Genomic DNA, 24,576 nt, shown 5'->3' with positions numbered 1-24,576 from the left:
TTTATATTATATTAAAAATTCCTGACTTTGTCCAAAACCGAGTTGGGGGATTAATCCTGAAACTTTAGGTCCTGGAATTGCTTTGTTGCTGACACTACTTCTAGAATCTCAAGATAAGGTTCAAAATAACTCAGCCAGATATCATGCAGCCACGTAACTCTAAAGCACATAAAGTATAGAGTTGTGGAATTCATTTTGGGGACTAGAAATGGAAAAGTTTGCATATTCACTGTCTAGTTTATTCGCAGTCTAGCATATTTGCAGTCTAGTTTAGACAAGGGAAAAATGTTGCATTTCTTTGGCTAATAATGGCAATCTCATTTGCATAGTAGCCACCAGTTATGTTACTCCACTGCATTTCTATTGCTATCTTTTTTTTAAAATGTTTGAATATTGGTCATTTAGCTACTAAATGAGGCTTGCTGAATTGATTTGGTTGGGTGACATCAATGCTTTAACAGAGTACCACTAAGTGACAGTTCATTTCCAGATGCAATTCAAATTATGGTACTTATCTATAAATGGGTTGGACCCAAAATATCTTAGGAACATCTCCTCCCATTAGTAGGACTCAAGCATACTGATTAATTTTGGACGCCCTTCTTTGTGTTTTAAGTTGATGGCTATAAGTAGAGAGTAAAGAGGATGACCCTGATGGGGAAAGAGAAGATCCATTACCAAAGCAATAAAGAGGGAAACATTACTTGAGTCCAGACGATGGTGGGGGGGAGGGTGATTATGAAAATGTCTCAGACAGACACTCCCGAATTCACATGAATATAAAAGAGGGAGGAGGGAAAGCACAATCAGACCTGTAAGATATTATTATAGCCAATCTAAAAGTATTTTTGTGGAATTTATTATTTGGTCTGCGCTGCCTTATCGGCCTGCAATAAGGGATCCAATACAATGATCCAATACTCACTGGCCAAGTGTCCCCTAAATAAGGTCATATCCAGGAAGCCCCACATAGTATCTACTTTATGAACTGTCTGGCATTAATCCTATAAAAGAGTGATGTAGTAGCTGGGGCACAGATTGAGAAGCGTAGGTATCTCCGATTTGCTACAGCTTCTACGGAAAATAAGAAAGTATATGTCATTTCTCACCCCACTTCTATCTCCCTAAGACACTTACAGTCCCTGGTGGCAAAGGGCTGCTGGTGGTTGCTTTAGTCTGAATGAACACTTTCTACTATGATGCTAGGTTTATCTTGAGCTGGAGGATTCTTGTTGATATAGCTGTTCAAAGTCTTCTCCTGAAAAATCAGAGGCAGCAAAGAGAAAAAAAAATCAGAGGGACAAGTGTAATGTTCTCAGACTCTCCAGCCTCTGCCACGGCACCCTGAGCTATGGACTCGGGTTTGAAGAGATGGTCCAACCTTGGGCCCCATCCAGTGGTGGGATTCAAATATGTGAACAACCGGCTCTCTGTGTGGATGCCGCTTTCGGAAGTCCATTCTGGGCCTGGGCAACAAAAAATTAGCTACCGGTTTTGCCAAAGTGGTGCGAAGTGGCTGAATCCCACCACTGGCCCCATCCCTCTCAAACTGTGTCTTCCCCAAAAAGATCCAGAAATCCCAACTGCAAATTCTGTCCCAGCTTATGACATTATACAATCCTGACAGTTTTCTTAAGCTTTTAGCCCCTTGTTTCTCAGTTATTCCAGAATGTCATTCCATTGTATCAGCAAATCTTCCAGCATTCTTCAGGGACCATGCTTTGTATTCAGGATACACTACTAAGTTCTTGGAAGGGTACTGTACCACTGCAGTACTAGAATACATAAGAGACGCAACACTTTCAGCCAACAGTCTAGGGCTACATCATTACCATAAAAGCTGAGTGAGAAACAAGTCATAAAAAGAATACACATGTAATTTATTGTATTCTTATTTATAGAAATGGGCAGCTTTTATTTTTTTCAAGGGCCACATTTGTTTGGAAGGCCCTAAATGACAATGGTGGGTGGAAATTAAGCCAGATGTGGGTGGAGTAGTGTCATAATTAAGAGAGAGAAGCATGTTTTTCATTCTCTCCTACAACTTCATAAGCTCCCCCATTTTTTTCTTTGTCTCTCTATTCCAATGTTTCTCAACTTTGGCAACTTTAAAATGACTGGCTGGGGAATTCTGGGAGTTAAAGTCCACAAATCTTCAAGTTGTCAAGGTTGAGAAACACTGCTCTATCCTGTGCCCAGGCAGCAGGTTAGAACAGCTTTGTGCTTAACAGAGAAGTGTCAGAATGACTAGTTTATTGATCCTGTTTCTTACTGATCTGGCATTTTAGTTTAGTTTTTAGTTTCCAGTGAAGCAATGGGTTGGACACAGATTAGACCTGGTGTTCTCACAGTATCACACTCACCTCTACTAGCTGGTGCCAATGTTCAATGGGCTTACGTGGATTTGCCAGCATCTCAGCCCAATGATCTCTCCCAGGTGCATCAGCATCATTGCCCACTCGACACATGCCAATGACTTCATTATGCCCAATGCTGTGGAAGAGATTAGTTCAGAGCCAGCCTTTCAGAGGTGGAGGAAAATGTCAACCTCAGTTATGTGATCTGCATAAACAAACCTAAAGACTCCCTTAAGTTGAGTTCATCACCTATGTCATGATCCAAAATTTTTAACTGCCTTATTCTAGATTTCTTTAAAAAATTTATAGTCTAGCATATAGCCCTAGGTTTTCTGCAGATCTCCCATTCAAATATTAATCAGATCTGATTAGTTTTTTGGTATCAGCCAAAGGCATGACAGGTGCACAACTGTGAGCTACTGGATCATTTGTATGCTTTACTTAAAACTGCTGTATTTGGGACCCAGAGACAAAGAGATCATTGAAATATTAAGTCCCCCCTCCCAAAAATTTTTGAAGCTTATTATGTCATAGGTGGTACCTTGCTCAATAGTAGTAACTGTGAGAGGGATCTCGGAGTCCTAGTGGACAATCACTTAAATATGAGCCAGCAGTGTGCTGCAGCTGCCAAAAAAGCCAACACAGTGCTAGGCTGCATTAACAGAGGGATAGAATCAAGATCACGTGAAGTGTTAATACCACTTTACAATGCCTTGGTAAGGCCACACTTGGAATACTGCATCCAGTTTTGGTCACCACGATGTAAAAAAGATGTTGAGACTCTAGAAAGAGTACAGAGAAGAGCAACAAAGATGATTAGGGGACTGGAGGCTAAAACATATAAGGAACGGTTGCTGGAATTGGGTATGTCTAGTTTAATGAAGAGAAGGGCGAGGGGGGACATGATAGCAGTGTTCTAATATCTCAGGGGTTGCCACAAAGAACAGGGAGTCAAGCTATTCTCCAAAACACCTGAAGGCAGGACAAGAAGCAACCGATAGAAACTAACCAAAGAGAGAAGCAACCTATAACTAAGGAGAAATTTCCTGACAGTTAGAACAATTAATCAGTGGAACAACCTGCCTCCAGAAGCTGTGGATGCTCCAACACTGGAAGTTTTTAAGAAGAGACTGGACAGCCATTTGTCTGAAATGGTATAGGGTTTCCTGCCTGAGCAGGGGGTTGGACTAGATGACCTCCAAGATCCCTTCCAACTTTGTTGTTGTTGTTGTTATATTCCATTTTAGCATCTATTTCTGCATCAAAAGTACATGTGGAATATTAAAATACTAGTACTTAGTATTTAAATACTAAGTACTTATATCCTGCTAATCTGCTTCTTTTCATATGTATTGGATCACAAGCTCCCACCTACCAGTATAGGGAGGACTGACTATGTTGCATTTATTCATAAAAACAGCCAGGCAATGGCTCATTTCCTTGCCACCTTCCAGAGGTGGGAATATAAATTCCCAGAATTTCCAGGCCAGCATAACTACGACAATGAGGTCATGTCAAGGGTTCAAAGCCATATAACTGAAGGATGCCCAGATTGGGCAAGGATGGTAATCCATGATTGCACTCAGTGCATAACTCTCTATTTGTCAGAGAATGGGGAGCAATCTTGGCTGTAAGTTCCTCCCATTGTTTTATTTTTCTCCTAACTCAGCTCTTGGTTCTCAACTCATCATCTTCATTAGAAAAAGCAAAATGAACTCCTTCTCTAGCAAGTTGCAATATAATTCCAGAAGACTTTTTTGCAGTACTCTTCACTAACCCATGAACTAGCAACACAGCATCCAACTTACAAGATGTACCAAATCAAATAACCTGAATGCGCTGACATTTCAATATGATTTTGTGTGTTGTCACAAGGCTTTAATGATCTGGGTGGGTGGGCAAATTCAAGTCATTCTATGAAATTGTACAACAGCATCCACAGTTGGCAAGAGCTGCCAATATCCCTCCTCAAGACAGCCTAATCTGTGTCTCCATCTTGCATATAGTGCCCAAAGTTCTGCAGTGAATTTCCTGAGTGCTGAGCCATCGCTGGCTGAAATGACTTCTCCTCAAAGGGAGCAGGAAATCTAAATGCCCAGCCAGCACAAGCCCTTTAAATCATGCCTCTTCTGTTTAACTCACCAGAATTTGGATGGATATGATATATCTTACCAATCATAATCCATGACTGCCAAGGTAATGCTGACATGCTCCATGCTGTCCTGGGGAATGTCAAAGACAAGAGCCTCATTGTAACTGGGGTTCAAAGTGTTTTTCTTGATGGAAGTCTTACGCTTCTTCAAGCGCCTCCCTTCACACATGAGGGATGCTTTAACATAGGGATCTGAAAAGATGCAGGCAAAAGATAGAGAAAGGTGGTCCAGGATTAGAGGGAAAGCAGCCAAGTCAAATGTATATCAAATGACATCATTTGGGCCTCTCTGTCTTTAACATTCTGCCCCACCCCATTTCTGATCACTGTAATTTAATTCCTTTGAGTACAAGGAGTTTAGACTACCTGATTGATCTCTGACAGGAATCTTTTCTAATACCATCTGAATGAGGTTTTCATGGTTGTGGAAACTGTCTGCGAGTGCTTAGTGAGGACAAATGCTGTCCACTATAAAGTATCATAAGGTCCAAAACCATATGCAGGAGAATGGCATGGCAGAACTTGCAAGGAGGAGAATCACAATTCAATATCCCTTTCTTTATGATACAATTTCCACAAGCAGAAAAGTAGCATTATAGGGAATAGGCTGGGCTATATAGTACCTTTTTTCCTAATGACCTACTATTTCACAAACTTTTCATGTAATCAGAAAAATACCAGGTAGCAAAATGTTTGAGGCTGGCCCTGCCCCCACAATAGACCTGTCATATAAACCAGCCATTTTCTTTGGCAGAAGGTATATCATAGATACACCTTGTGCCCACCAAACCTAATTGCAGATTATATAGGGAGTTTACCACTGTAGAACAGAATCTGCCCTTCAGTTTTCCACTACCAATATTCATAAAGGGGGGCTTGCTTTGAGAAATTCCCACTCTCTCCTCTTTAGTTGTAACTGCAAGTCCTTCCTGTTTTCCCTCCATAGAGGATTGAGCTCTGATTGTCATCATAAGCACCAAGGATCAATTTATCAAAACTGACTTGGCATTTTCTGTTAAGATTCACCCTCCATATCACTAGCATGACAACTGTCATTGAGATGTATATCCCTAACTAGAGGCAGTAGAAAAATTCATTCTATCTGAATGTTTATGTAAACTGATTGAGTTCATCTCTCCCAAACGTACAAGCAAACCAAAAATAAACCACAGCTCCCACAGAATGCAGATTACAATTTTTAAAAAATGTGCAAAGGGCACAGTTTAAGGAACAACGTGCATAGATAAAAGCATATGTTATGAAAAGTCTATCATAAAAAAGACTATATGCAAAAACATTCAAGGACAAGCACATATAAGAAACTATTTATTAGAAGAAATAAATTTACAAACTGCTGGGAAAACAGGACAAACATAATTAATATGGTGAAAAAAGAGATGCTGAATAAAACAAAAATTGACAGATTTGCTCATTTGAAGCTGAACTGTGTCCTTGTAATAGCAATGAAGCATAATAGGACCCATCTTACACTCATCTTGCTTTCTCCTCAGTAACCCCCTTTGCTGCTTTCTCTGCCCTAATTTTAAATGCTGCCTCCTTTCCTGATAGCAGGGATAAGGAGCCTGATGCTCCCTAGAGGTCTCGAATTTTAGCTTTCAAACAGCATGGCAAGGATTAAGGTTTAGGAGATATATCCCAAAGATCTGCAGGGTACTAGATTGCCAGTCCCCCCAGGCACTGCTCTTACTTCTGATGACCTCAAATTCTTACCTGCATTTGAATCCCCTCCTTGTTAAACCCTACACAGGCTTCTGTGAAATCAAAACACACCAAGAAGCTCTGCTGTTCATTTTCTGCTGCCATCCCATCTCCAAATTTATTAGGAACAGGATTCCAATTTACCAAAACCTTGAAATAAACTAACAAGACCTAACTGCAAAAAATGACTACAGGTGTACCCTTAGAAACATACTCCATTCATGAATTTGTTTTAGCAAGAGAACAGAGGCCCAAAGACATGTCATATAAAATGTAATTTTTGCTTTTAACATGGTTCAAAGCAGGGAAAGTCAGACAGACTGTAATAGAGGTAAGAAAAAGTTAAACTCTACCTCCCTGGCTGTGAGATTCATCTCTTAAAGCTCCCGCTCAGAAACGCTGTCTGCCTTTTTCAAAACCAAGAACATTAAAACTAAAAAAACTGTTTCATTGCACAAATTCTTTCACATAATATCCCATAGTGGATTCTTCCATCTCCCCAAAAGTTTCTTTTTAGCAGAGACTGATGTAGGATAGAAAAAAGGGGGAAGAGCAGGGAGAAGTCAATTTCTATAGTTTTTTACTATTTTTAAAATAATCTGGAATCAAAATGTTTTATTAATCTATAGCAAACCATAGACATATATTAGTACATTCTAATTTTTCTTCTGTCTTCTCCTACCTACCCTAACTGACAATCTGACTGCCTAACTGACAATCCTCTGACACTTCACTTCTGATATTCAGCTTTCTTTCCTCATTTTACTGTCCTTTTTCCCCAGGGTAACCACCCTCTAAGTCAAAGCTATTGCTCTACTGCCAATTGGCCTAGCTGTTTTGCTTCAGGAACTGCTGGTCATGACCCACATATGCTCACCAGAAAATCCAGTCAGGTCCATGGCTTTGAGGTTGGTAGCCTTGATAATGGTAACTGTGAGACGACCCGCGGTGGGGAGGTAACAGAGGGAAAAATTCAACTCCCCAAGGTCTGCTTTTTCCTATGAGAAGATGAGAAAAGAAATGGAATGGTTTCAGGTCCTTAGTTTAAAAAAGAAAACCTTCACTGAAAGTATTGAATTAGAGGTTGTATAGCTTTCTGCCAGCTTTGCCTGGACCACATCTTGCATTGCAGATCTCATATCGGGAAGAGGGCTGAAACAAATGCCCACTTCATTCATGCAAACACACATATAGAAACGTCTTAGAAAAGATATTACTGATTTGCTGTATTCTGGCAAACATTCAATATATTGTATTATTTTCAATTTTGACAGCAGCTAAATCAGGTATGAGATTAGAGTAGGTGTAATGGGCTGTGAGAATAACCTTGAAGAAGAGGAGAAAAAGCCACAGCCAAAGCAATAGTCAGGTAAGAGAAATCTCATCCCAAATCAGGAATTGAATTTGAGAAAGCAATGATCCCCAATGACTCTACCTAGTTCTCTTTAGAAGAAAGGCAGAGAAGGTGGGGAGACACTTCAGAGTTGCAAGATTGATGTCAGTCCTTCAAGGTAGATCAAACTTGAGCACAAAGTAATGAACATTAAAACTACTTTTATTATAGGGTTACAGTAACAGAATCTTACAACTTTAAATGTTCTCCCTTCTCCTTACCTTTATTCTTGTCAGCCCCACAATAAAGACCAAATCAAGAAACAGGAAAGCTATCAACGCTGGTTATAATAACAGAATCTTGCACATTTGATTGTGCTTTCCTCCCCACTCCTATTATATCCATGTGAATTAGGAGGGTGCCTGCCTGAGCAGCATATGTATTCCTTCTCCCTGTTTAAGCCATGTTTTCCCTTGTTTGGTAACAGATCTGGCCTCTCTCTGTCAAAGTCATATTCCTTTCTCTCTACATATTTCTCAGTATTTTGGATATATCTTTTGTAATCCCTTCACATCAGGCATCCTTGCTCAAATTTTAGTCGAAAACATCTGGCCAGCACCAAGTTACATATCTCTATTTTGAGATCTGTGACGAGTTCTACTAGGCACTTCTGCAAAGCTCCTGGAAAAGATCATTTTTGGCTGGCAACCTGATTTAAGAACATTTTTTTTCCTACCAAAATATTCTCAGGAACTATTCTCAGCACTCGTTTCATTTGGACCATCAGTTAGAACCCTTTTTTTTAAAGCAGGGGTCTCCAACCTTGCAACTTTAAAACTTGTGGACTTCAACTCCCAGAATTCCTTGGCCAGCCATGTTGGCTGGGGAATTCTGGGAGTTGAAGTCCACAAGTCTTAAAGTTGCCAAGGTTGGCGATCCCTGTTTTAAAGGATAATCAGTGACATTTATATAATTGGCAAAATAGCTGATTGCCATAGAAATGGTCTTCTATACTGTTGGACTATAATGCCTATCCTTGATAAATATTCCCTTCTGGGTGAAATTTATAGGAATCTAAAAATATCTGGGAACCACAAGTTCTATTTTTAACCCTACTGTAATATGCTGATTCTCCATATTTTAAAACTCTGAGAAAAAAGTGTCAGATTCAAACCATTCAGGGATCTGAATGTTTAAAATAGTTTCCTTTCCCTTTCAAAATCTGTGCAGCTTTATATAACTAAAACAACAACAACCAAACAACAACCAAACAACTTCTAGACAAACATGCCATAGAAAATAAACATGAACAAAAACAAAGCAATTCCCTCATTAAATGGTAAGAAATATTGTTAACCGATAAGAAATGCTTATTACACATTCAGTTTCTCCACACAACTATTTCCTCATATTCCCATCACACAAACACTTAAATACATACACACCAACATACCTTTTCAATGGAAAATATTAAGGCCATCTGTCACAAGTGGGAATATGAGGAAATAGTTGTGTGGAGAAACTGAATGTGTAATAAGCATTTCTTATAGGTTAACAATATTTAAATGTCAAAATATTTAGGAGGGAGAATCTGTGTACAGATTCTAAAGGCTGTAAACTACCACAATTGGGGGCCCAAATTTCCATTGCTTAGCACAATAGTTGTTAAGTGAGTTTTGTCCCATTTTACAACCTTTCAATCTTGTCACAGTTGTTAAATGAATCACTGCAATTGTTTAGTAACATGATTGTTAAATGAATCTGGCTTCCCCATTGCCTTTGTTTGTCAGAAGGTCACAAAAGGCAGTCATATGACCCCAAGACACTGCAAGTGTCATAAATATGAACCAGCTGCCAAACATCTGAATGTGACCATGAAGATACTGTAATGGTTGTAAGTGTGAAAAACAGTCATAAATCACTTTTTTTCAGTACTGTTGTAACTTTGAATGGTCACTAAATTAAAGGCTGTAAGTCGAGGACTACTTATACCCACTTTTTTTTTAAAGTCTAATACAAAGGATTGACTACCCTGTCAAGGAATTTTCTCCATCTTTCATGCAGATGCAGTCCTTGCTTATTGACCACAATTGGAATCGGTAATTCCATTGCTAAGTGCCACAGTCACTAAGCAAAAAACAAACAAACATGTGACTGCCTCAAACTAATATTACTTCTGCCTTTGTCATTAACTGAATCAATGTGGTTGTTAAGCAGGACATCATGTGACTGTGACTTGCATTTCATTCCCACATTCTCCATTAATTCTGCTTGTTGGTAGTTGGCTATGAAACTTGCAAAAGGTGACCGTATAGCTGCAGGACACTGTGATGGTTGTAAATGCAAGGATTAGTTTGCAAAGTTTGTAACTTTGAACAATTGCTAAACAAGACAGGACCACCTGTCTCACACTTGGTGAGTATGAACATCGCAAAATAATTCTGATTTTTCAAAGTTGGAGTTTCATAGCCAAAGTTGCTATTTGTATTAATAGGAAGAAAATGTTTGCTTAAAAGCATTTTAATCATCATCAACACTGGGGAAATAACCATTATATATAAAATTGATAAAATAAAAGTTAGATTACCAGTGCACAGGTTTGCCTACAAATTTGGGATGCTAGAGCAGTTACCTTAGTAAGGTTCATGTATGATGAATAGTGCCTTATAATCCGCAAACCTACCCAAATTAAAAAAAGAAGATCTGAACATTTGGCCCTGTCCTTTTCAATGATGTCTCAATGCCAACAGGCACAACTCCTGAGGCCTCTAGGGAGGACAGAAAGATGACTTGTAACCTAGGCTAACATGGGTTAACTATCAGTGCTATCTCTGATCTATAGACATGTCTTGATTTTAGGGAGCACATTGTGGGCACTTAACCAAATGACTTCCTAGTTAGTAGGTGTAGTGAGTCTCAAAACAGTTTCTCTTTCCTTGATGTAATTCCTTGCTGTAATTTTAATAAAATAAATTTAAATGATCATTATCTGTCTATCTTGTTTCGCTGCAGCTACATGAAGATTATCTTTCTAGGGTTTCAGAGAAGAATGTGCATTAGAGTCTGAGGAAGAAAAAGCAGCACATTGTGCTATGCAAAGCACATTGACTTAATTAGATCCGTGTTCCTTGTTCTGAAATATTAACAGGTACACAACTTTTCTCCACAACATCTAATTCTAATGAGCAGCGCAGGCTTAATTCGGAAAGCCCCCAATGAGGAATATAGGAAGGTGCCTTATGGTGAATCAGGCCATTGATCCACCAAACTCAGGTCTGTTGACACCAGACACCATAAGGTGCCCTTTGCTTAATCTGAAACATGCTTGGCAGGGGAACAATCCAGGCCTCTAATAAATGCTGCTGTTTCTTTCCTGCTAGCCTCCAAAGCAAACTTCTTGAGAGAAAGGATAGTGTGTGAATGTGTATGTAAGAGAGAGGGAGGAAACTGGGGTTCGACCCTTCTGGTAGATGCTCCAGGCAATAATTGGCAACAGATTACACCTGAAAGAACCTTGCATATGGAAAATAGAAAGGCTGCAGAGAGAAGGGGTGAAACTGGAGACAATTTTTCAATGAGTCAGATTTTCAATGTCTTCATTCAAGGCTTTGATCTTTCTCCCAAACTGGATACAGCCTGCCCCTAACTAAGTGTTCTCCAGATGTTTTGATTTCAACTTCCATTTTAGGTAAGAGTTCTGAGGACCAAAGAATTCAAAGCATATGGCAGATTCTTGATTGGAGAAGATCCACCTTGTTTCTTGTGCTCTCCCATTAAGCATGGCAACCTGGGTCCACTTATATAGCCGATCTGCAGATAACTTAATAAATAATACAGAGGGAATCATTATCTTTTTAAAATATTGATACATTGCCTTTCAGATCAAATCCTTCCCCAGGTGGGTTGCTTTAGAATAATGAACATATAGAACATCAGGGAAAAAAATCAATACAACCACAACCCAAAACAAAAAATGGTTAAACTTTGAAAGAAAACTACATAATGTCTAAGCATCTTCCTGGCCCCTGGAGGAAGAAGGTAAGGAGGAAAAAGGATGTTTGGGTGCATGGAGAGAGGAGAGAGGAAAAAATATTTGAAATTAGAGGTGATACAGCCCACTTCAATGAAGAAAACCACAATGGTATGAGTGACAGCTCAGTGACAGTACAGATTTTTTTTAAAGGTCATCTTAATCAAAACTATAATTCGCATAGAAGGAAAGTATTATACCACAGTGCTTGATGCTGCATGCTACATGCAATTCACCACCAGCAGTCAGAAATTAAACTACTCTCCATGTGAACATCAAGATGTACCTGTGGCATTCCTTCTTCTGGTATTGGTATTAAAGACATAGTAGCTTTGACATAAAAGAACCAAGCAAAGGAATTTTTGCCCCCTCTTTCCCCCCCAATGATCTAGTAGGGCATTGTTTCCTTCTCAATATTTTATGCTCTTTTACCAGCTCAGTCCCATTTGCAGCCTCATCAATATGAATTAATCTCTCTCCTTCTATTTCTTCCCCTTCCTTTCCTCAGCAGCACTCCTAAACCATCAGGGCCCAAAGGGTATCACTTGGCCTCATCCAGGCCAAGCTACAGAGGAATGTGAGGCTAAGAGCAGGAGGGCGCAGTGTGAATGGACCATTGCTGGCTTAAAGGCAGGGAGATATATCTGGGAGGAGGAAAAGGAGAGGAAGCAAGATGAGAAAACAGCCATCTTTCTCTAAACACTGGTAAAGAGACACAGATTGAAGCCAGATAAAACCATGTGCACTGAGGCTCAAATTAGAATGGTCGGTTTTTGGCTTCCTATTCGGACACCTAAATCATGGGGAAGACTGTCATTCCAGTAGGCCATTCCCTCTATATCACTCTGAGCAAACTAAACCGAATCCCAAATTAACAAAGCATAAAATGTCTATGTTTGCCTGTTGTGCTATGCCTAAACAACTGGCCTATATAAAGATTTAAAGGACTCGATTCAGGCATTGTGCTAAAATTATGGCTGCAGAAGCTGTAGATAGCTTTACAATGGGATTCCCTGTTAACTAGGTAGCTGGCTGGGCTTCGATAATAATCAGGTATTTAAGTCACTGGAGGCACACTTCAATGTTATACAACCTCTGCTCCCCTCCTGAACTGAAAATGTCACTCCCTTCCACTCTTGTGATAGTAATATACAATTGTCCATAACTACAGCAACCCTCTGGATCTGACAAATTTAGATATATGAAAGTGAGCTGACACTGATTAATATAAAACACTTTTGATGATTCATCCATGATTTATTCCATTTATATAAGCCATGACTTAAGGTATTTCCAGAAAAGACTGATTAGGCAATTGCCTTGTCTCATTTATGGATTTATATGGGGAAATCCAAGTGAACACCTTCTACTTTTAACCCTCCTGTTTTCTCATTGGTTGTTCTATCTTTCCTTTTGCTGTAGAAGAGGCATTCAGGAAAGAAGGACTAGATTAGAACAATTAACCAGTGGAACAACCTGTCTCCAGAAGCTGTGAATGCTCCAACACTGGAAGTTTTTAAGAAGAGAGTGGACAGCCATTTGTTTGAAATGGTATAGGGCAGGGGTGTCCAAACTTTTTTCAAAGAGGGCCAGATTGGATGAAGTGAACATGCTGGAGGGCCAAACATTTTTCCGAACATTCTTTGAACCATTACAATTAAATGCAAATGAATTATTTTATGCCTCTTTCCTCTCCCTCTCTTTCCTCTTTCTCTCTCTCTCTTTCCTTTCCCTTTCCTCTCCCCTCTCTCTCTTTCTCTTTCCTCTCCCCCTCTTTCGCTTTCCTCTCTCTCTTTCTTTCCTCTTTCCTCTTTCTCTCTTTCTCTTTCCTCTAACTTTCTCTTTCCTCTCTTTCTCCTTTCTTTCCTCTTTTCTTCTTTTTCCTCTTTCCTTCCTTTCTCTTTCCTTTCTCTCTTTCCTCTCTCTTTCCTTTATTTCTCTTTCCTCTTTCTCTTCTCTTTCCTCTTTCTTTCCTCTCTTTTCTCAATCTTTTTTCTTTCCTCTTTTTCTCTTTCCTCTCCCCCTCGCTTTCTTTCTCTTTCCTTTCTCTTTCCTCTCCTTTCTCTCCCTCTTTCCTCTTTTCCTCTTTCCTCTCTCTTTCCTCTCTTTCCTCTCTTTCTCTTCTTTCTTTCCTCTCCCTCTCTCTTCTCTTTCTCTTTCCTTTCTCTTTCTCAATCTTTTTTCTCTTTTCTTTTTCTCTTTCCTCTCCCTCTTGCTTTCTTTCTTTCTTTTCTCTCCCTTTCCTCTCCCTTTCTCTTTCCTCTTTTTCTTTCTTTCCTCTCTTTCTCTTTCCTCTCTCTCTTTCCTCTCTTCTTTCTCTTTCCTCTCTTTCTTTCTCTTCCTTTCCTCTCTTTCCTTTCTTTCCTCTCCTCTTTCTTTCCTCTAACTTTCTCTCTTTCCTCTCTCCTCTTTTCTTCTTTCTCTTTCCTCTCTTTCTTTCCTCTTTCTCTCTTTCCTTTCTTTCTCTCTCTCTTTCTTTCCTCTTTCTCTTTCCCTCTTTCCTCTCTTTCTCTTTCCTCTTTCCTCTATTTCTCTTCTCTTTCTCTCTTTCCTCTTTTTCTCTTTTTCTCTTTTCTCTTTTTCTTTTTTTCCTCTTTCTCTTCTCTTCCTCTCTTTCCTCTAACTTTCTCTCTCTCTTTCCCCTCTTTCTCTTTCCTCTTTCTCTTTCCACTTTTTCTCNTCTCTCCTCTCTTTCTCTTCTCTTTCTTTCCTCTTTCTCTCTCTCCCTCTCCCTCCAGGTTAGGAGAGAGAGAGAGAGAGAGAGAATGAAAGGCAGATGGCGCCGAACGGGCGGGGAGAGCAGGACGGAAGGTAGAAGCTCCCGGCCGCCCCCCCATCGCTTCTTCAGCCGAACAAGCAGGGAGGGGCAGGGAGGGGGAGCAGGACGGGAGGCAGCAGCTCCAGTGGCGGCGGCCCCATTGCGTCCTCAGCCAAACGGGCAGGGAGGGGGAGCAGGACAGGAGGCAGCGGCTCTGGCAGCAGCTACTGCAGCATCGTCGGGGTCCCCGTCGCCGCCCCTGGCCCGGCTGCCGCCCCCGCCGCATCCTCAGCCACTTCGCCATCTTAAGAGGAGGGCGCCAAGGCCGGGTGCACCATGGGCGGCCGCACCGGCAACGGGGAGTGCCGACGAGGGGGGGGTCCCGATCGCCGCCAGCCCTGCCGCCCTAGCATCCCAAGGTCTCCTTCTCCTACAGCAACGAGGGCAGCAGCGGCGGCTCCCTGAAAGTGCCCGAGGAAGGTGCCACCGATGGGGTCGAGGTAGGGCTGGGCGGCGGAGAGCCCTGCGGCAGCCAGGCAAGCTTCATGCCTGACTGCCGTCCGGCCTGGGCTGGGGAGACATGTGGCCGGTTCGGCTTCCCGGGGAACGATGCTCCCGCTGGCCGCCGCACCAGCCATGACTGCCGCCCAGCACGGGGAGACATCTGGCTGGTTCGGCTGCCCAGGGAGCGGCCCAGGAAGTGATGTCCCAGCTGAGACTGGAACAAGTAAGCCGGGGGGGCGAACCACCTGTCCCGCAGCCACTTCGCGGCGGCGCTCTGCGGACTCAGAGCTCCCTCCCTCCCCCCCTGCCACTGACCTTCCATCTCCGGCTCTGCTGCTGCTTGGCCAACGGTTGCGCCGGCTGGACATCGCAGGGGCTGCTCTCTCTCGGGGCTGCGGCTTATGGGAGGGCTGGCCCACTCAGCAAAGGCTCCGGGGGGGTTGCTCCCAGCGGGGATCCCGGGGCTTCCCCGCATGGCTCCCCAGCCACATGCGCCTGGGACGGGGCCAGCCCGGGAAAGGGACTTCCTGGCCGCCCTTCTCCCAGGGGGCGGGGCACCCGGGCGCAGGGCCAATGAGGAGCCCTGCGAGGGGGCAAGTCCCATGAGAGAGAGAGAGAGAGAGAGAGAGACAGAAGTGCAAGTGCAAGTGCCTCTGTCTCTGTCTCTCTCTCTCTCTCTCTCTCTCATGGGACTTGCCGGAGGGCCGTGGGAGGGCCGCATTTACATAGAGCAGGGAGGGCTGTACGAGGGCTGGATTAAACCGGAACGCGGGCCGCAAATGGCCCGCGGGCCGGACTTTGGACATGTCTGCTATAGGGTTTCCTGCCTGAGCAGGCGGTTGGACTAGATGACCTCCAAGATCCCTTCCAACTTTAATGATGATGATGATGATGATGATGATGATGATGGTGATGGTGATGATGATGATGATGATGATGATGATGATGGTGATGGTGATATTGCAATCTGCCTTTTGATGTGTGGGCCTGTGAATTCATTGCCCAACTAATGAACTAATATGACATAGAGTTTCAGTACCTGTAGCTATCTCTCAGTCTAGGTCACAGAATAGTTATGAAGATAAAATTGGGATTCAGGAACCACATTCTGTACCTTCTTGAAACCAAAGATAACAAACTTGAGCAAGTCTAGAGAGAGATTTATAACTTCCATAAAATATATATTTATATATGTTCATGGAAATGCTTACCAGCAGAGGATTGCAAAGAGTGGATGGTTGTATGATATGATTATCAAGTAAAAGAATTAGAAGATTAACACATGAAGGGCATCAGGTAGGTAGAGAGTCAGGAAATGGATAAATGTAGTTTCTTTCTTTCACTATTCCCTTCCTGACAGGCAGTTTAGGTGCCCCTAAGAAACACAGATGCACTGGATCAAATCAGCCATAACTCGTGATAGGAAACATATAAAATGGAAGCAAAGAATATCCACCAAAAGCTGTTCAAAGTAACTAAGGTTTTGCTCATTAATTTGACAAAATTGGCAAGTTGCAATGTACTTTTTAAAAACAGGAATATAGAAAGGTGCTTGAAACAAGTCAGTCTTCCATCATCAGAAGAATTAGCTCCATAATACTATACTCACCAAAAGGATGGCAGCTCTATAAATATTACAAATCTCTGACTATATTAGCTTCCTGATTGGGGTGAACAATAATCAAAAGGGAAGACACAAAGTCTTTCCTTTACACTGACAAACAACAGCTTTCCCAAGGCTTCAGGCAGGGCTTCATCTTTCCCAGCCTAATGTAGGAACAGACAAAGTTCAATTAATATTTTGTATGCAAAGCAAGTGTTCTGCCAGTGAACTATGGCTCTTTCATCAAAACCCACTTAGGAGAAGCATAGATACCATAATAATGTTATGCCATAACACTTACTTCTTAAATTCCTTGGGGGGGAGGAGATGGTTCTTATTTATTATAAGTGACAAAGTTGTTGACAAGCTGAATAAACTGTGACATGTCCAACATTGTCTGCACTGGATATTCATTGATAACGATGTCTTGGGGAGAGGGGGAAAAAATCCCTAAAGCTTACTTCATAAGTGCATACTTTATAAATGCACTCATTACTTCTTTCAGCTATTACCCCTGCCTAATGTTGGGTGTCTTGTCTTCACAATAACCAAAAACAGATTTAGTGACGTATTGAATAAACTGAAATAATTTCCTAGTTAAATCTCACTGATTTCAAAATTTGGATGTAGCTCTACAGCCTCAATCTCTGCACCTCTAGCACTGGAGATGCAAAAAATGGGGGTGGGATGGGGGACTCTGTTATATATATCAGTTCATATCCAGATTCTAAAAACGCCCAATACCAATAAGGCTCAAATACTCAAATGCAATGCCATACTCCCTCACTGCAATATTCGGAAGTACTGTTGCATATGTGGCTAAAACACCATCACTTGCACACAAGAAGTAGCATCTGGTAGGCACAGGGAGGAAGCACTTCAAAGGGTTGGGTAGGTGGGAGAGAAACCCTAAGAAATAGATTGTGCCACACAGGTCTCTAAAGAATTGGGTGCTCTGATTTGCAGGAGGGAAAACAAGCAACATTGGGAATTAAACAAAAGATCAAATGGAATGGTGCATCTTGAACAGAGAAACCCCTGGTGCAATATAATTCCATTTCCAAAATGAGAATCTTAGGAAACTTCAACAAGACTGGATGTGAGGACAGTCTTCCTCAGTCTGCACCCATCCAGATACGTTGGGCCACAATTTGCATCCTCAGTTTCCTCCCTGTGCCTACCAGATGCTCCTTCTTGTGTGCGAGTGATAGTGTTTTAGCTATTGAACAAATATAGCAACCATCTCCTGGTCTTCAGCCAGAAGTTCCCCAGCCAGAAGTTGGTGAAGATTGGTCTCCTCCTTCAGTTGTCTAAGGTCCAGGGTTAATTTCCTATTCCCTAATCCTATCGGGAACATTTATTTGGTCTTCCTCCCTTCCACTGCTTTCTCCTCCACCCTATAATCAGTTGATTTTCTAAAGCTCAGGAAAAAAATCACACAATCAGTGAGAACTATATTCACCCAGGAAGATACTTCAGGCTTTTGGAGAAAGGCAGAAAGAAAGAAGGCAGTTAAAAAACTTGGACTGGCTATCATGACAATTGTTGAACACGATAGAAAGAAGGAGAAATCTGAAGTTGTGAGGAAAAGGCATTTGCTGACAGGATGGGGAGGAATGGCTGCTGCACACCTGACTGCCCTAATTAACCACCAGCATGATGAATAAGAGCCTAGCTAAAAATATGCACAAAGAGGGAGAAGAAGAAAAGCAAGACGAGTTGCTCTTTGAGAAAGCTCAAGGGGAAGGAGTGGGGAGGAGGAAGAATGGGAGCAGGGAGAACCCAATAGGTGGATGTCTGTAAGAAACCTACTGAAACCACCCACTCCCATATTCTCTTTTGGTCTTATCAATTCCCTTCAGGGAACCCCTCCCTTGTTCATGACGTTTCCCATTTTTCACCTCTGCCCACACAAATTCTTTTATATCATCCATTCCTCAGATACTGTGTACATTTTTAAGTAACCAAAACATTTTACAACCTCCCTGCACTTATATTTTGGAATCAGGACAATTTTGAGGCCAGAGCACAGAAGAGATATGTGAGTGCCTTTCAACCATTTTTTTTTTTTTGCAAGCAAAAAGCAAGGGGATGGGTTCGAGAAGCTTTCTGAATCTTGAAGACACTATTACCTACAGAGCTGGTACTGAGCAGGCCAAGAGTGAAGCTCATGAGCTGTGAAAGCTCACCTTAATTAGGAATGTTTTACAGAAAAAACTAATCTTGCATATCCTACAAATGATCATTACTGCTATTACTATGTGCCTAGCAACGACGATAAGGCTGCAGTTATATCAAATTTCTACAGAGTTTGTGTTTCACAGTGAAAGCACATTATAAGTCTTGTCCAGCAGGTTATATTGCTCTCCTGATCTTGTCCATAACTCAATATTTATGAATACACAGTGCTTATATATGTAAGAATGATTCAGAATCCTTTCTACTACATTTCTTAGCCTGAAGATATCCCCAGTGCTTTTTCAGAAGTAAAATAGTGATGTTTCCCATGGGCACTAACCACAGACAACTTCAGGAGTGCAAACCAAACTTTGTGTTTAACTAATGGGAAATCTCTTCTGTAGATATGCAGAAGATATTCTGCCCTTCTTTCTCTAGTTTACATACCACTTGTAATCTGCCAATCAGAACTGTGCTTTCATTGATTAAATACTTTAGCTGGTCAGAATAGTACCTGAACATTTGCCCCATATTTTTGAGTTCTGTAAGAATTAGAAGCAAAATAGAAAAAAAAAATATTATAAACTGGGTGCCAGGAAAAATTAGCCTTTTTAAATTGGAGGCTTGGTTTAGTAGTCACTTTATCCTAATAATGAATCTGAAAGTGGTGTAAAATATAATTTCAACCTAGCAGTAGTTGTGCTAAAAAAAGTAATATCCCCTTGTGGTTGGTGGGGATTGTGAACTTAATCACAGCTTTTTTTAAATAAGTAGAGAAAGCTTCACCTCTTTCTGCTTATCATTTTAAAAGCTAGCAGGCATTAAAATCTTCTTCATGCCCCAATCAGCTGCTGCTTCAGTGGCATTTTATTTCTTTTATTATAATTAAAAATAATTGTGTCTTCTTCCTAAGCTTTGTAACACTGAACTGTAACTGTAACCAAAAGTGTTTTCAATGGGAGCAAATGAAGCAAATGAGGGCAATGCTCCCTTCCTCATTCTGTCTTCACTCCAACGGGACCACCACCATCTGAACGGTGCTCAGGAGGGATATCAACCAACGGAGCACAGCTGTGCTACTGTGTTCTTTTGTGAGCCTAGCTGGGCTCTCCCCACTGAAAGAGCAAAATTGTCTTTCATAGTGTGGAAATGTTTACAAAAAAATGTCCCCCTTCCTTTTGAGGCAACTATTATTATTGATTCATGAATATACAATAGCTGAGCAATGCAGCTGCATTGATTGACTGAATTGATGAAGTGCACCAAGCTAAAATGGTGCATTGAAGTATTGAAGAGCTTGATTAACCAAATGAGGCTGCTGAATTTTGTAACTAATTCAATTACAATGAATTTAATCACTTGAGCAATTTGCATTATTGGTCAACGTTTACCTTTTAACTCAAAAGCCTGGAATGCATCATTCAAGGGAACATCACTTCTCACGTACAGGAAGTCCTCAGCCTATAACCATAACTGTGACTAGACTTTCTGTTGCTAAGTAAGAGAGTTGTTAAATGAGTTACATCTGATTTTATGACCTTTCTTGCCATGGCTGTTAAGCAAATCACCACAGTTGTTAAATGAATCATGCAGTTGTTAAGCAAATCTGGCTTTTCCTCATTGACTTTGCTTGTTAGAAGCTGGCTGGGAAGGTCACCATCACATGACTCCAGGACACTGCAACCATCATAAATATATGGAGGCCTGAATTTGGATCATATAATCATGAGGATGTTGTGACAGTTATAAAGTACAAGGAATGGTTGTAAGACACTGTTTTCAGTGCCACTGTAACTTCGGTTGGCGGCTAAGTGAACGGTTGTAAGTCAAGGACTACCTGTCACAGCTCCACTTACCGAACTGGCTTCCATGATGTCCCGCCAGAGGGGAGCGTCATTGTCCCGCTCAGCAATTTCCAGCAGGTTGTCCAGGACGACTTGGCCAATGAGATCATGACGGGAGAAGCGGTCAAAGTCGTAGACACTGAAATGAAGTTTACGTGAGGGCAGTTCAGCAAAGGGGACGTTGAAGTTAAAGGTCTCATTGAAAATAGGATTGAGTGTTTTGCGATGCACCTTTGTTTGGTATTTCTTTTTACGGTCAGGCAGAAGGTACATTTTCACATAGGGGTCAGAGAATCCATTTGCATCTTTGGCAGGTAGGTCTAAAGCCCGGAGTATTCTGACCACCAGCTGCTCCGTGCCGTAGGCATAGCGGAGGGCAAAGCTCAATTGTCCACAGCTTGGAGCCTCCCCTTTCTTGGAGTCTGCCTCACCTGAGCGCTGTTTATACAGTTCAGGTTTTATCTGCCCAATGCTGGTCACTTGTTCCACCTTGTCTTCTCCTCCTCCTCCCCCACCATGGACTCCAGTGTCTGGGCTGCTCAATTGCTGGGTCACAGGACGTGGCAGTGTGTTGTACCTGGAGGGAACAGTAAAAAAAAATACAGCCAGAGAGACACATAACCACATGTCCATTACATTCACCCCACAAATCAATAACCCTCTGTCCAGGATAGAGTTACAACTGTCAACATCCTGGCTTTAAATTTTCAGAAGGGTAACAAATACTTCTTGGTCTACAGATTAACTTAAATTGGTTTAAAATTCAAATCAGTTAATTCATTAAAATCACTGAGATTTACATTATACACAATGCCATGGCATTCAGGGGATATGTTCTTAATGTAGCTAAATCTGGATCTATTGTCTTCTTAGTGTATAAAAAGATGCATCAGATTTACAGTTTTTGCAGATGAAATCTTGAAAAAAGCATACAAAAGCATGATGGCACCTGCTGTAACATGCATATTATCTGCCTTTCAAAAAGATAGCAGGTGCACTTTTATTCTTTAAAACCAAAATTGGATATACACTTGATTTAATAATTTGATTAAATGTGCATATAACTGTTTCAGTATGAAATCTTTAATTAGTACTAATTTTTCACTTCTTATAATACGGACAAGAAACAAGAGATAAGTGGAGAAAGCTTGGGAATTGTGATATGCAGATTCAGTTGAGAAGAACTGATTATCAGTTCTTCTTCCTTTGTTTATGAACCAGCAATAGGGTTATATTACAGTTGTGTGCCTCCTTATGCTACTGTGCTTTCTCTTTTTCCAAAGTCCCATTAAAAACCTCCAACACTAAGCATCTAGGAAGCTGAATGTAGTGAACAAGTGAACAGGCTACTTACCCATATAGCATATCTATGATTATATTCTGTAAGCCAAATTTTACTTTTTAAAGAACTGCATCTGTTAAAATCAACCCAAAACTTTTCAAGCAGCACTGAGTTCCAGAATACTATATAATACAGTGTTTCGCAACCTTGGCAACTTTAAGATGTCTGGAGTTCAACTCTCAGAAATCTCCAGCCAGTTGGTTGGGGAATTCTGGCAGTTGAAGTCCAGGCATATTGAACATTGCCCAGGTTTAGAAACACTGGTATAATGAGCCAATTATTTATGTGTGGGTCTCATGATGTCAGTATTGCAGTCACGAGACCCAGACTATCATCTGGCAATATGTGTTATTTTCATTGTTCTTCATATTTTCATTTTATAGATTGGGAATCTGGACTAAAAGATATTGACTAAAAGGCTCTTACCTTACTGATCATGCAGTTTGTGCCCTCATGCTTACAATTTAAAAAGATGTTACATAAAAGAAAAAAAAATGGGGCAGGAAAAGAAAAACAAGAATACTCAGGCACCAATTATTAATGTTAGACAGATAGCATTGAGTGTATGTCCTCTGTATAAACATCAACTGTACAGATTCAGCTTGGGCTCTCGCTCTGCAACCTTCCCTCCTCACAACTCACCTGGGAGTGGGTGCCAAGCTTGCTACTTGCTGGTGGGAGTGGGCATTGGGAATGCTGCCTTCCTTGGTACCCGTCTGACTTTCCACAGGGAGGTCAGGGGAGGTTTGGCTAACTTTGAGGTTGGCCTCGGGATAGGAATCCATATCGAGGTACGATCTCTCAGGCATTTCGGGACCCAATTCTACCCGCTCAGCCAGGAGATCCCCAAAAGGCGAGTGGTGGAGATGGGCATGGAGGAGATGCTCCTTGCGTTGGGTTTGTGATGAGGATCCTTTATCCCGCCAGGGGATCCAACATAGTTTCCAAGAGACGAAAAGGGAGACGCCCAGCAGCACAATCCCGCAGAAAGTCACAATCACAGACAGAAGGCTAACCAGGATCTCTAGAGGAGAAAAGTGGAGAGGCAGATACCATAATGAAAGATCAGGGATAAGTTGCCTTTTGTGGCCATCTGTCATCTTGGATAGTTGAGCTATCCTCATTCTACTGGCTGTTGGAGAGAACCTAGAACCCTGGACTAGCAGCACCAACTGCCAGTGGGCAGAATACATGACAGCTCAACTCTTTCTTAAGTAGTACCATCAAACTGTCCCTGAGTCCCAATTCTGCCCTATCCCCCCATTAGAAGTAGACCAACCTGACTATGTCATGATCTGCCAAGCATTGGAAGTGGCATCCATATAAAAAGCTATGCACCCTTTATTTTTTGATTCCCTTTCCAGAGATTTTTAATTGGACACTAATTATAAAGCCAGTCTTAATTAAGTGTGAAACTGTAAAAAATACTTTACTGAAGGGAAATAAGTCCCCCCCCATAAATTCTACAGTTCATTGGGATCAGTACTAAATATAAGCATAACCATATTATAGTTTCATACCAAAATATACTTGTCATTTACATTCAATAAATGCGCCACATTCATTCCTTCTATCTTACTATTATATATATATTCACTGTTTATACTCAAGTTTCCTAGTGTTGTTGGTACCTAAGAAAAATCTCTTATGGTTAAATAAATTTTCACAGATACAACCAAGAATAGAAAAAACATTTCCCATTAAATCCTAATTTAAAGACTATTTAAAGCTCAGTGGCACAGACACATATATAGAATTCTCAATAAATACCATAACAATTGCAATAAATACATATGTAATCAAATTATATAATGGTTCTTCCACTTGAATATATTTTCCACTGCACAACATGAGTGAATACATTTAAATTGCTTGATTCAAAGCATTTCCCAAGAAGACTCCAGAGAGCATTCAGGATTTTTATTGTAGCAAATGTGATAAGAATTAGAATGCAAAAGTAGTTCAAATTTTCAAATGATCCCACAAGATTCATCAGAATATCTTTCTGTCACATAGAACTATAAACCAACATACAGGCATATTTTAGTTATTTACTTGTTCATATAAAATATTAATTTAATACTGAGACCTCTATGCTACTTCAATCCAGCAACATGTCAACAAGACCCATGAACTAGACCTAGGCCATAAATTTTCATCATTCTATTCTGATTTCCTCTATAGATATGTCGATATTATACATCAAGATTCTCACCTGTGTTGATGGGACCCACATGTCCTGTCAGTTCCTGGCACTTCTCACGCTCCTGGGCAGCACATGTGTTGGAACACAGCACATGAAGGAGCTCCATTGCCTTGCGATGCCTATCCTCATCATAATCTCCTGACATGATGCCTAAACAGCAAGTATTTTGTTGCATGTTAAAAATGTCATTACATATGACCTTGGGCCATGGTGAAATCTGCAATGCAGGTTTCCTAGCAATAAGGCCCCTGCTGATTCTTATTGCTACCTGAACTTTGGGGTGTCCTTGCCAAAGAACTGAGACTCAGTCCCTGCTATCTTCATTGACCAGGTGAGTCACTAAGAGTCAGAGGAGGCTATGTTGAATTACATAATCAAACATGCTGACCTTGTTTTTTAAAAAAAATCTTCACAAAAGTGCATCTTTTACTTGAGGGGGCTCAAAAATGTCTGGGTGCCACTTAGATTCTGCTATCTTCTGCATTTATTTTAATCACTGAGGCTGAAGCTGAAACAGACTCACCCCTCCAGAATAAAAAACAAAATGTCC

At 41.1% G+C, this 24,576-nt stretch overlaps 1 protein-coding gene across 1 annotated transcript; it reads right to left on the bottom strand.

The window, feature by feature from the left end:
* Positions 1–1,171: 1,171 nt before the first annotated feature.
* Positions 1,172–24,171, bottom strand: SYT3 (synaptotagmin 3). The gene is made up of 7 exons (XM_015810210.1): positions 24,036–24,171; positions 22,463–22,844; positions 20,491–21,055; positions 7,106–7,226; positions 4,530–4,701; positions 2,364–2,493; positions 1,172–1,258 (listed from the first exon to the last, which is right to left on the bottom strand). Exons 1-7 carry the CDS (start codon positions 24,169–24,171, stop codon positions 1,172–1,174), a joined length of 1,593 nt encoding a protein of 530 aa, XP_015665696.1.
* Between the last annotated feature and the right edge of the window lie 405 nt (positions 24,172–24,576).

Source organism: Protobothrops mucrosquamatus, unplaced genomic scaffold, assembly GCF_001527695.2.
Source record: "Protobothrops mucrosquamatus isolate PMUCROS unplaced genomic scaffold, P.Mucros_1.0 scaffold7, whole genome shotgun sequence".
NCBI lineage: Eukaryota > Metazoa > Chordata > Lepidosauria > Squamata > Viperidae > Protobothrops > Protobothrops mucrosquamatus.
Note: the sequence above shows the minus strand (reverse complement) of the source record. Positions and strands in the feature narration are given on the sequence as shown.

What these genes read in the sequence shown, in the direction of transcription:
- SYT3 (XM_015810210.1), bottom strand. Translation starts at nt 24,171, where the DNA reads ATGTCAGGAGATTATGATGAGGATAGGCATCGCAAGGCAATGGAGCTC. An exon ending in AGCTTGGCACCCACTCCCAG is followed by an intron (nt 21,056 to 22,462) that starts GTGAGTTGTGAG and finishes TGTTCCCTCCAG; the next exon opens with GTACAACACACTGCCACGTC. An exon ending in GGACCTGACTGGATTTTCTG is followed by an intron (nt 4,702 to 7,105) that starts GTGAGCATATGT and finishes GCATCTTTTCAG; the next exon opens with ATCCCTATGTTAAAGCATCC.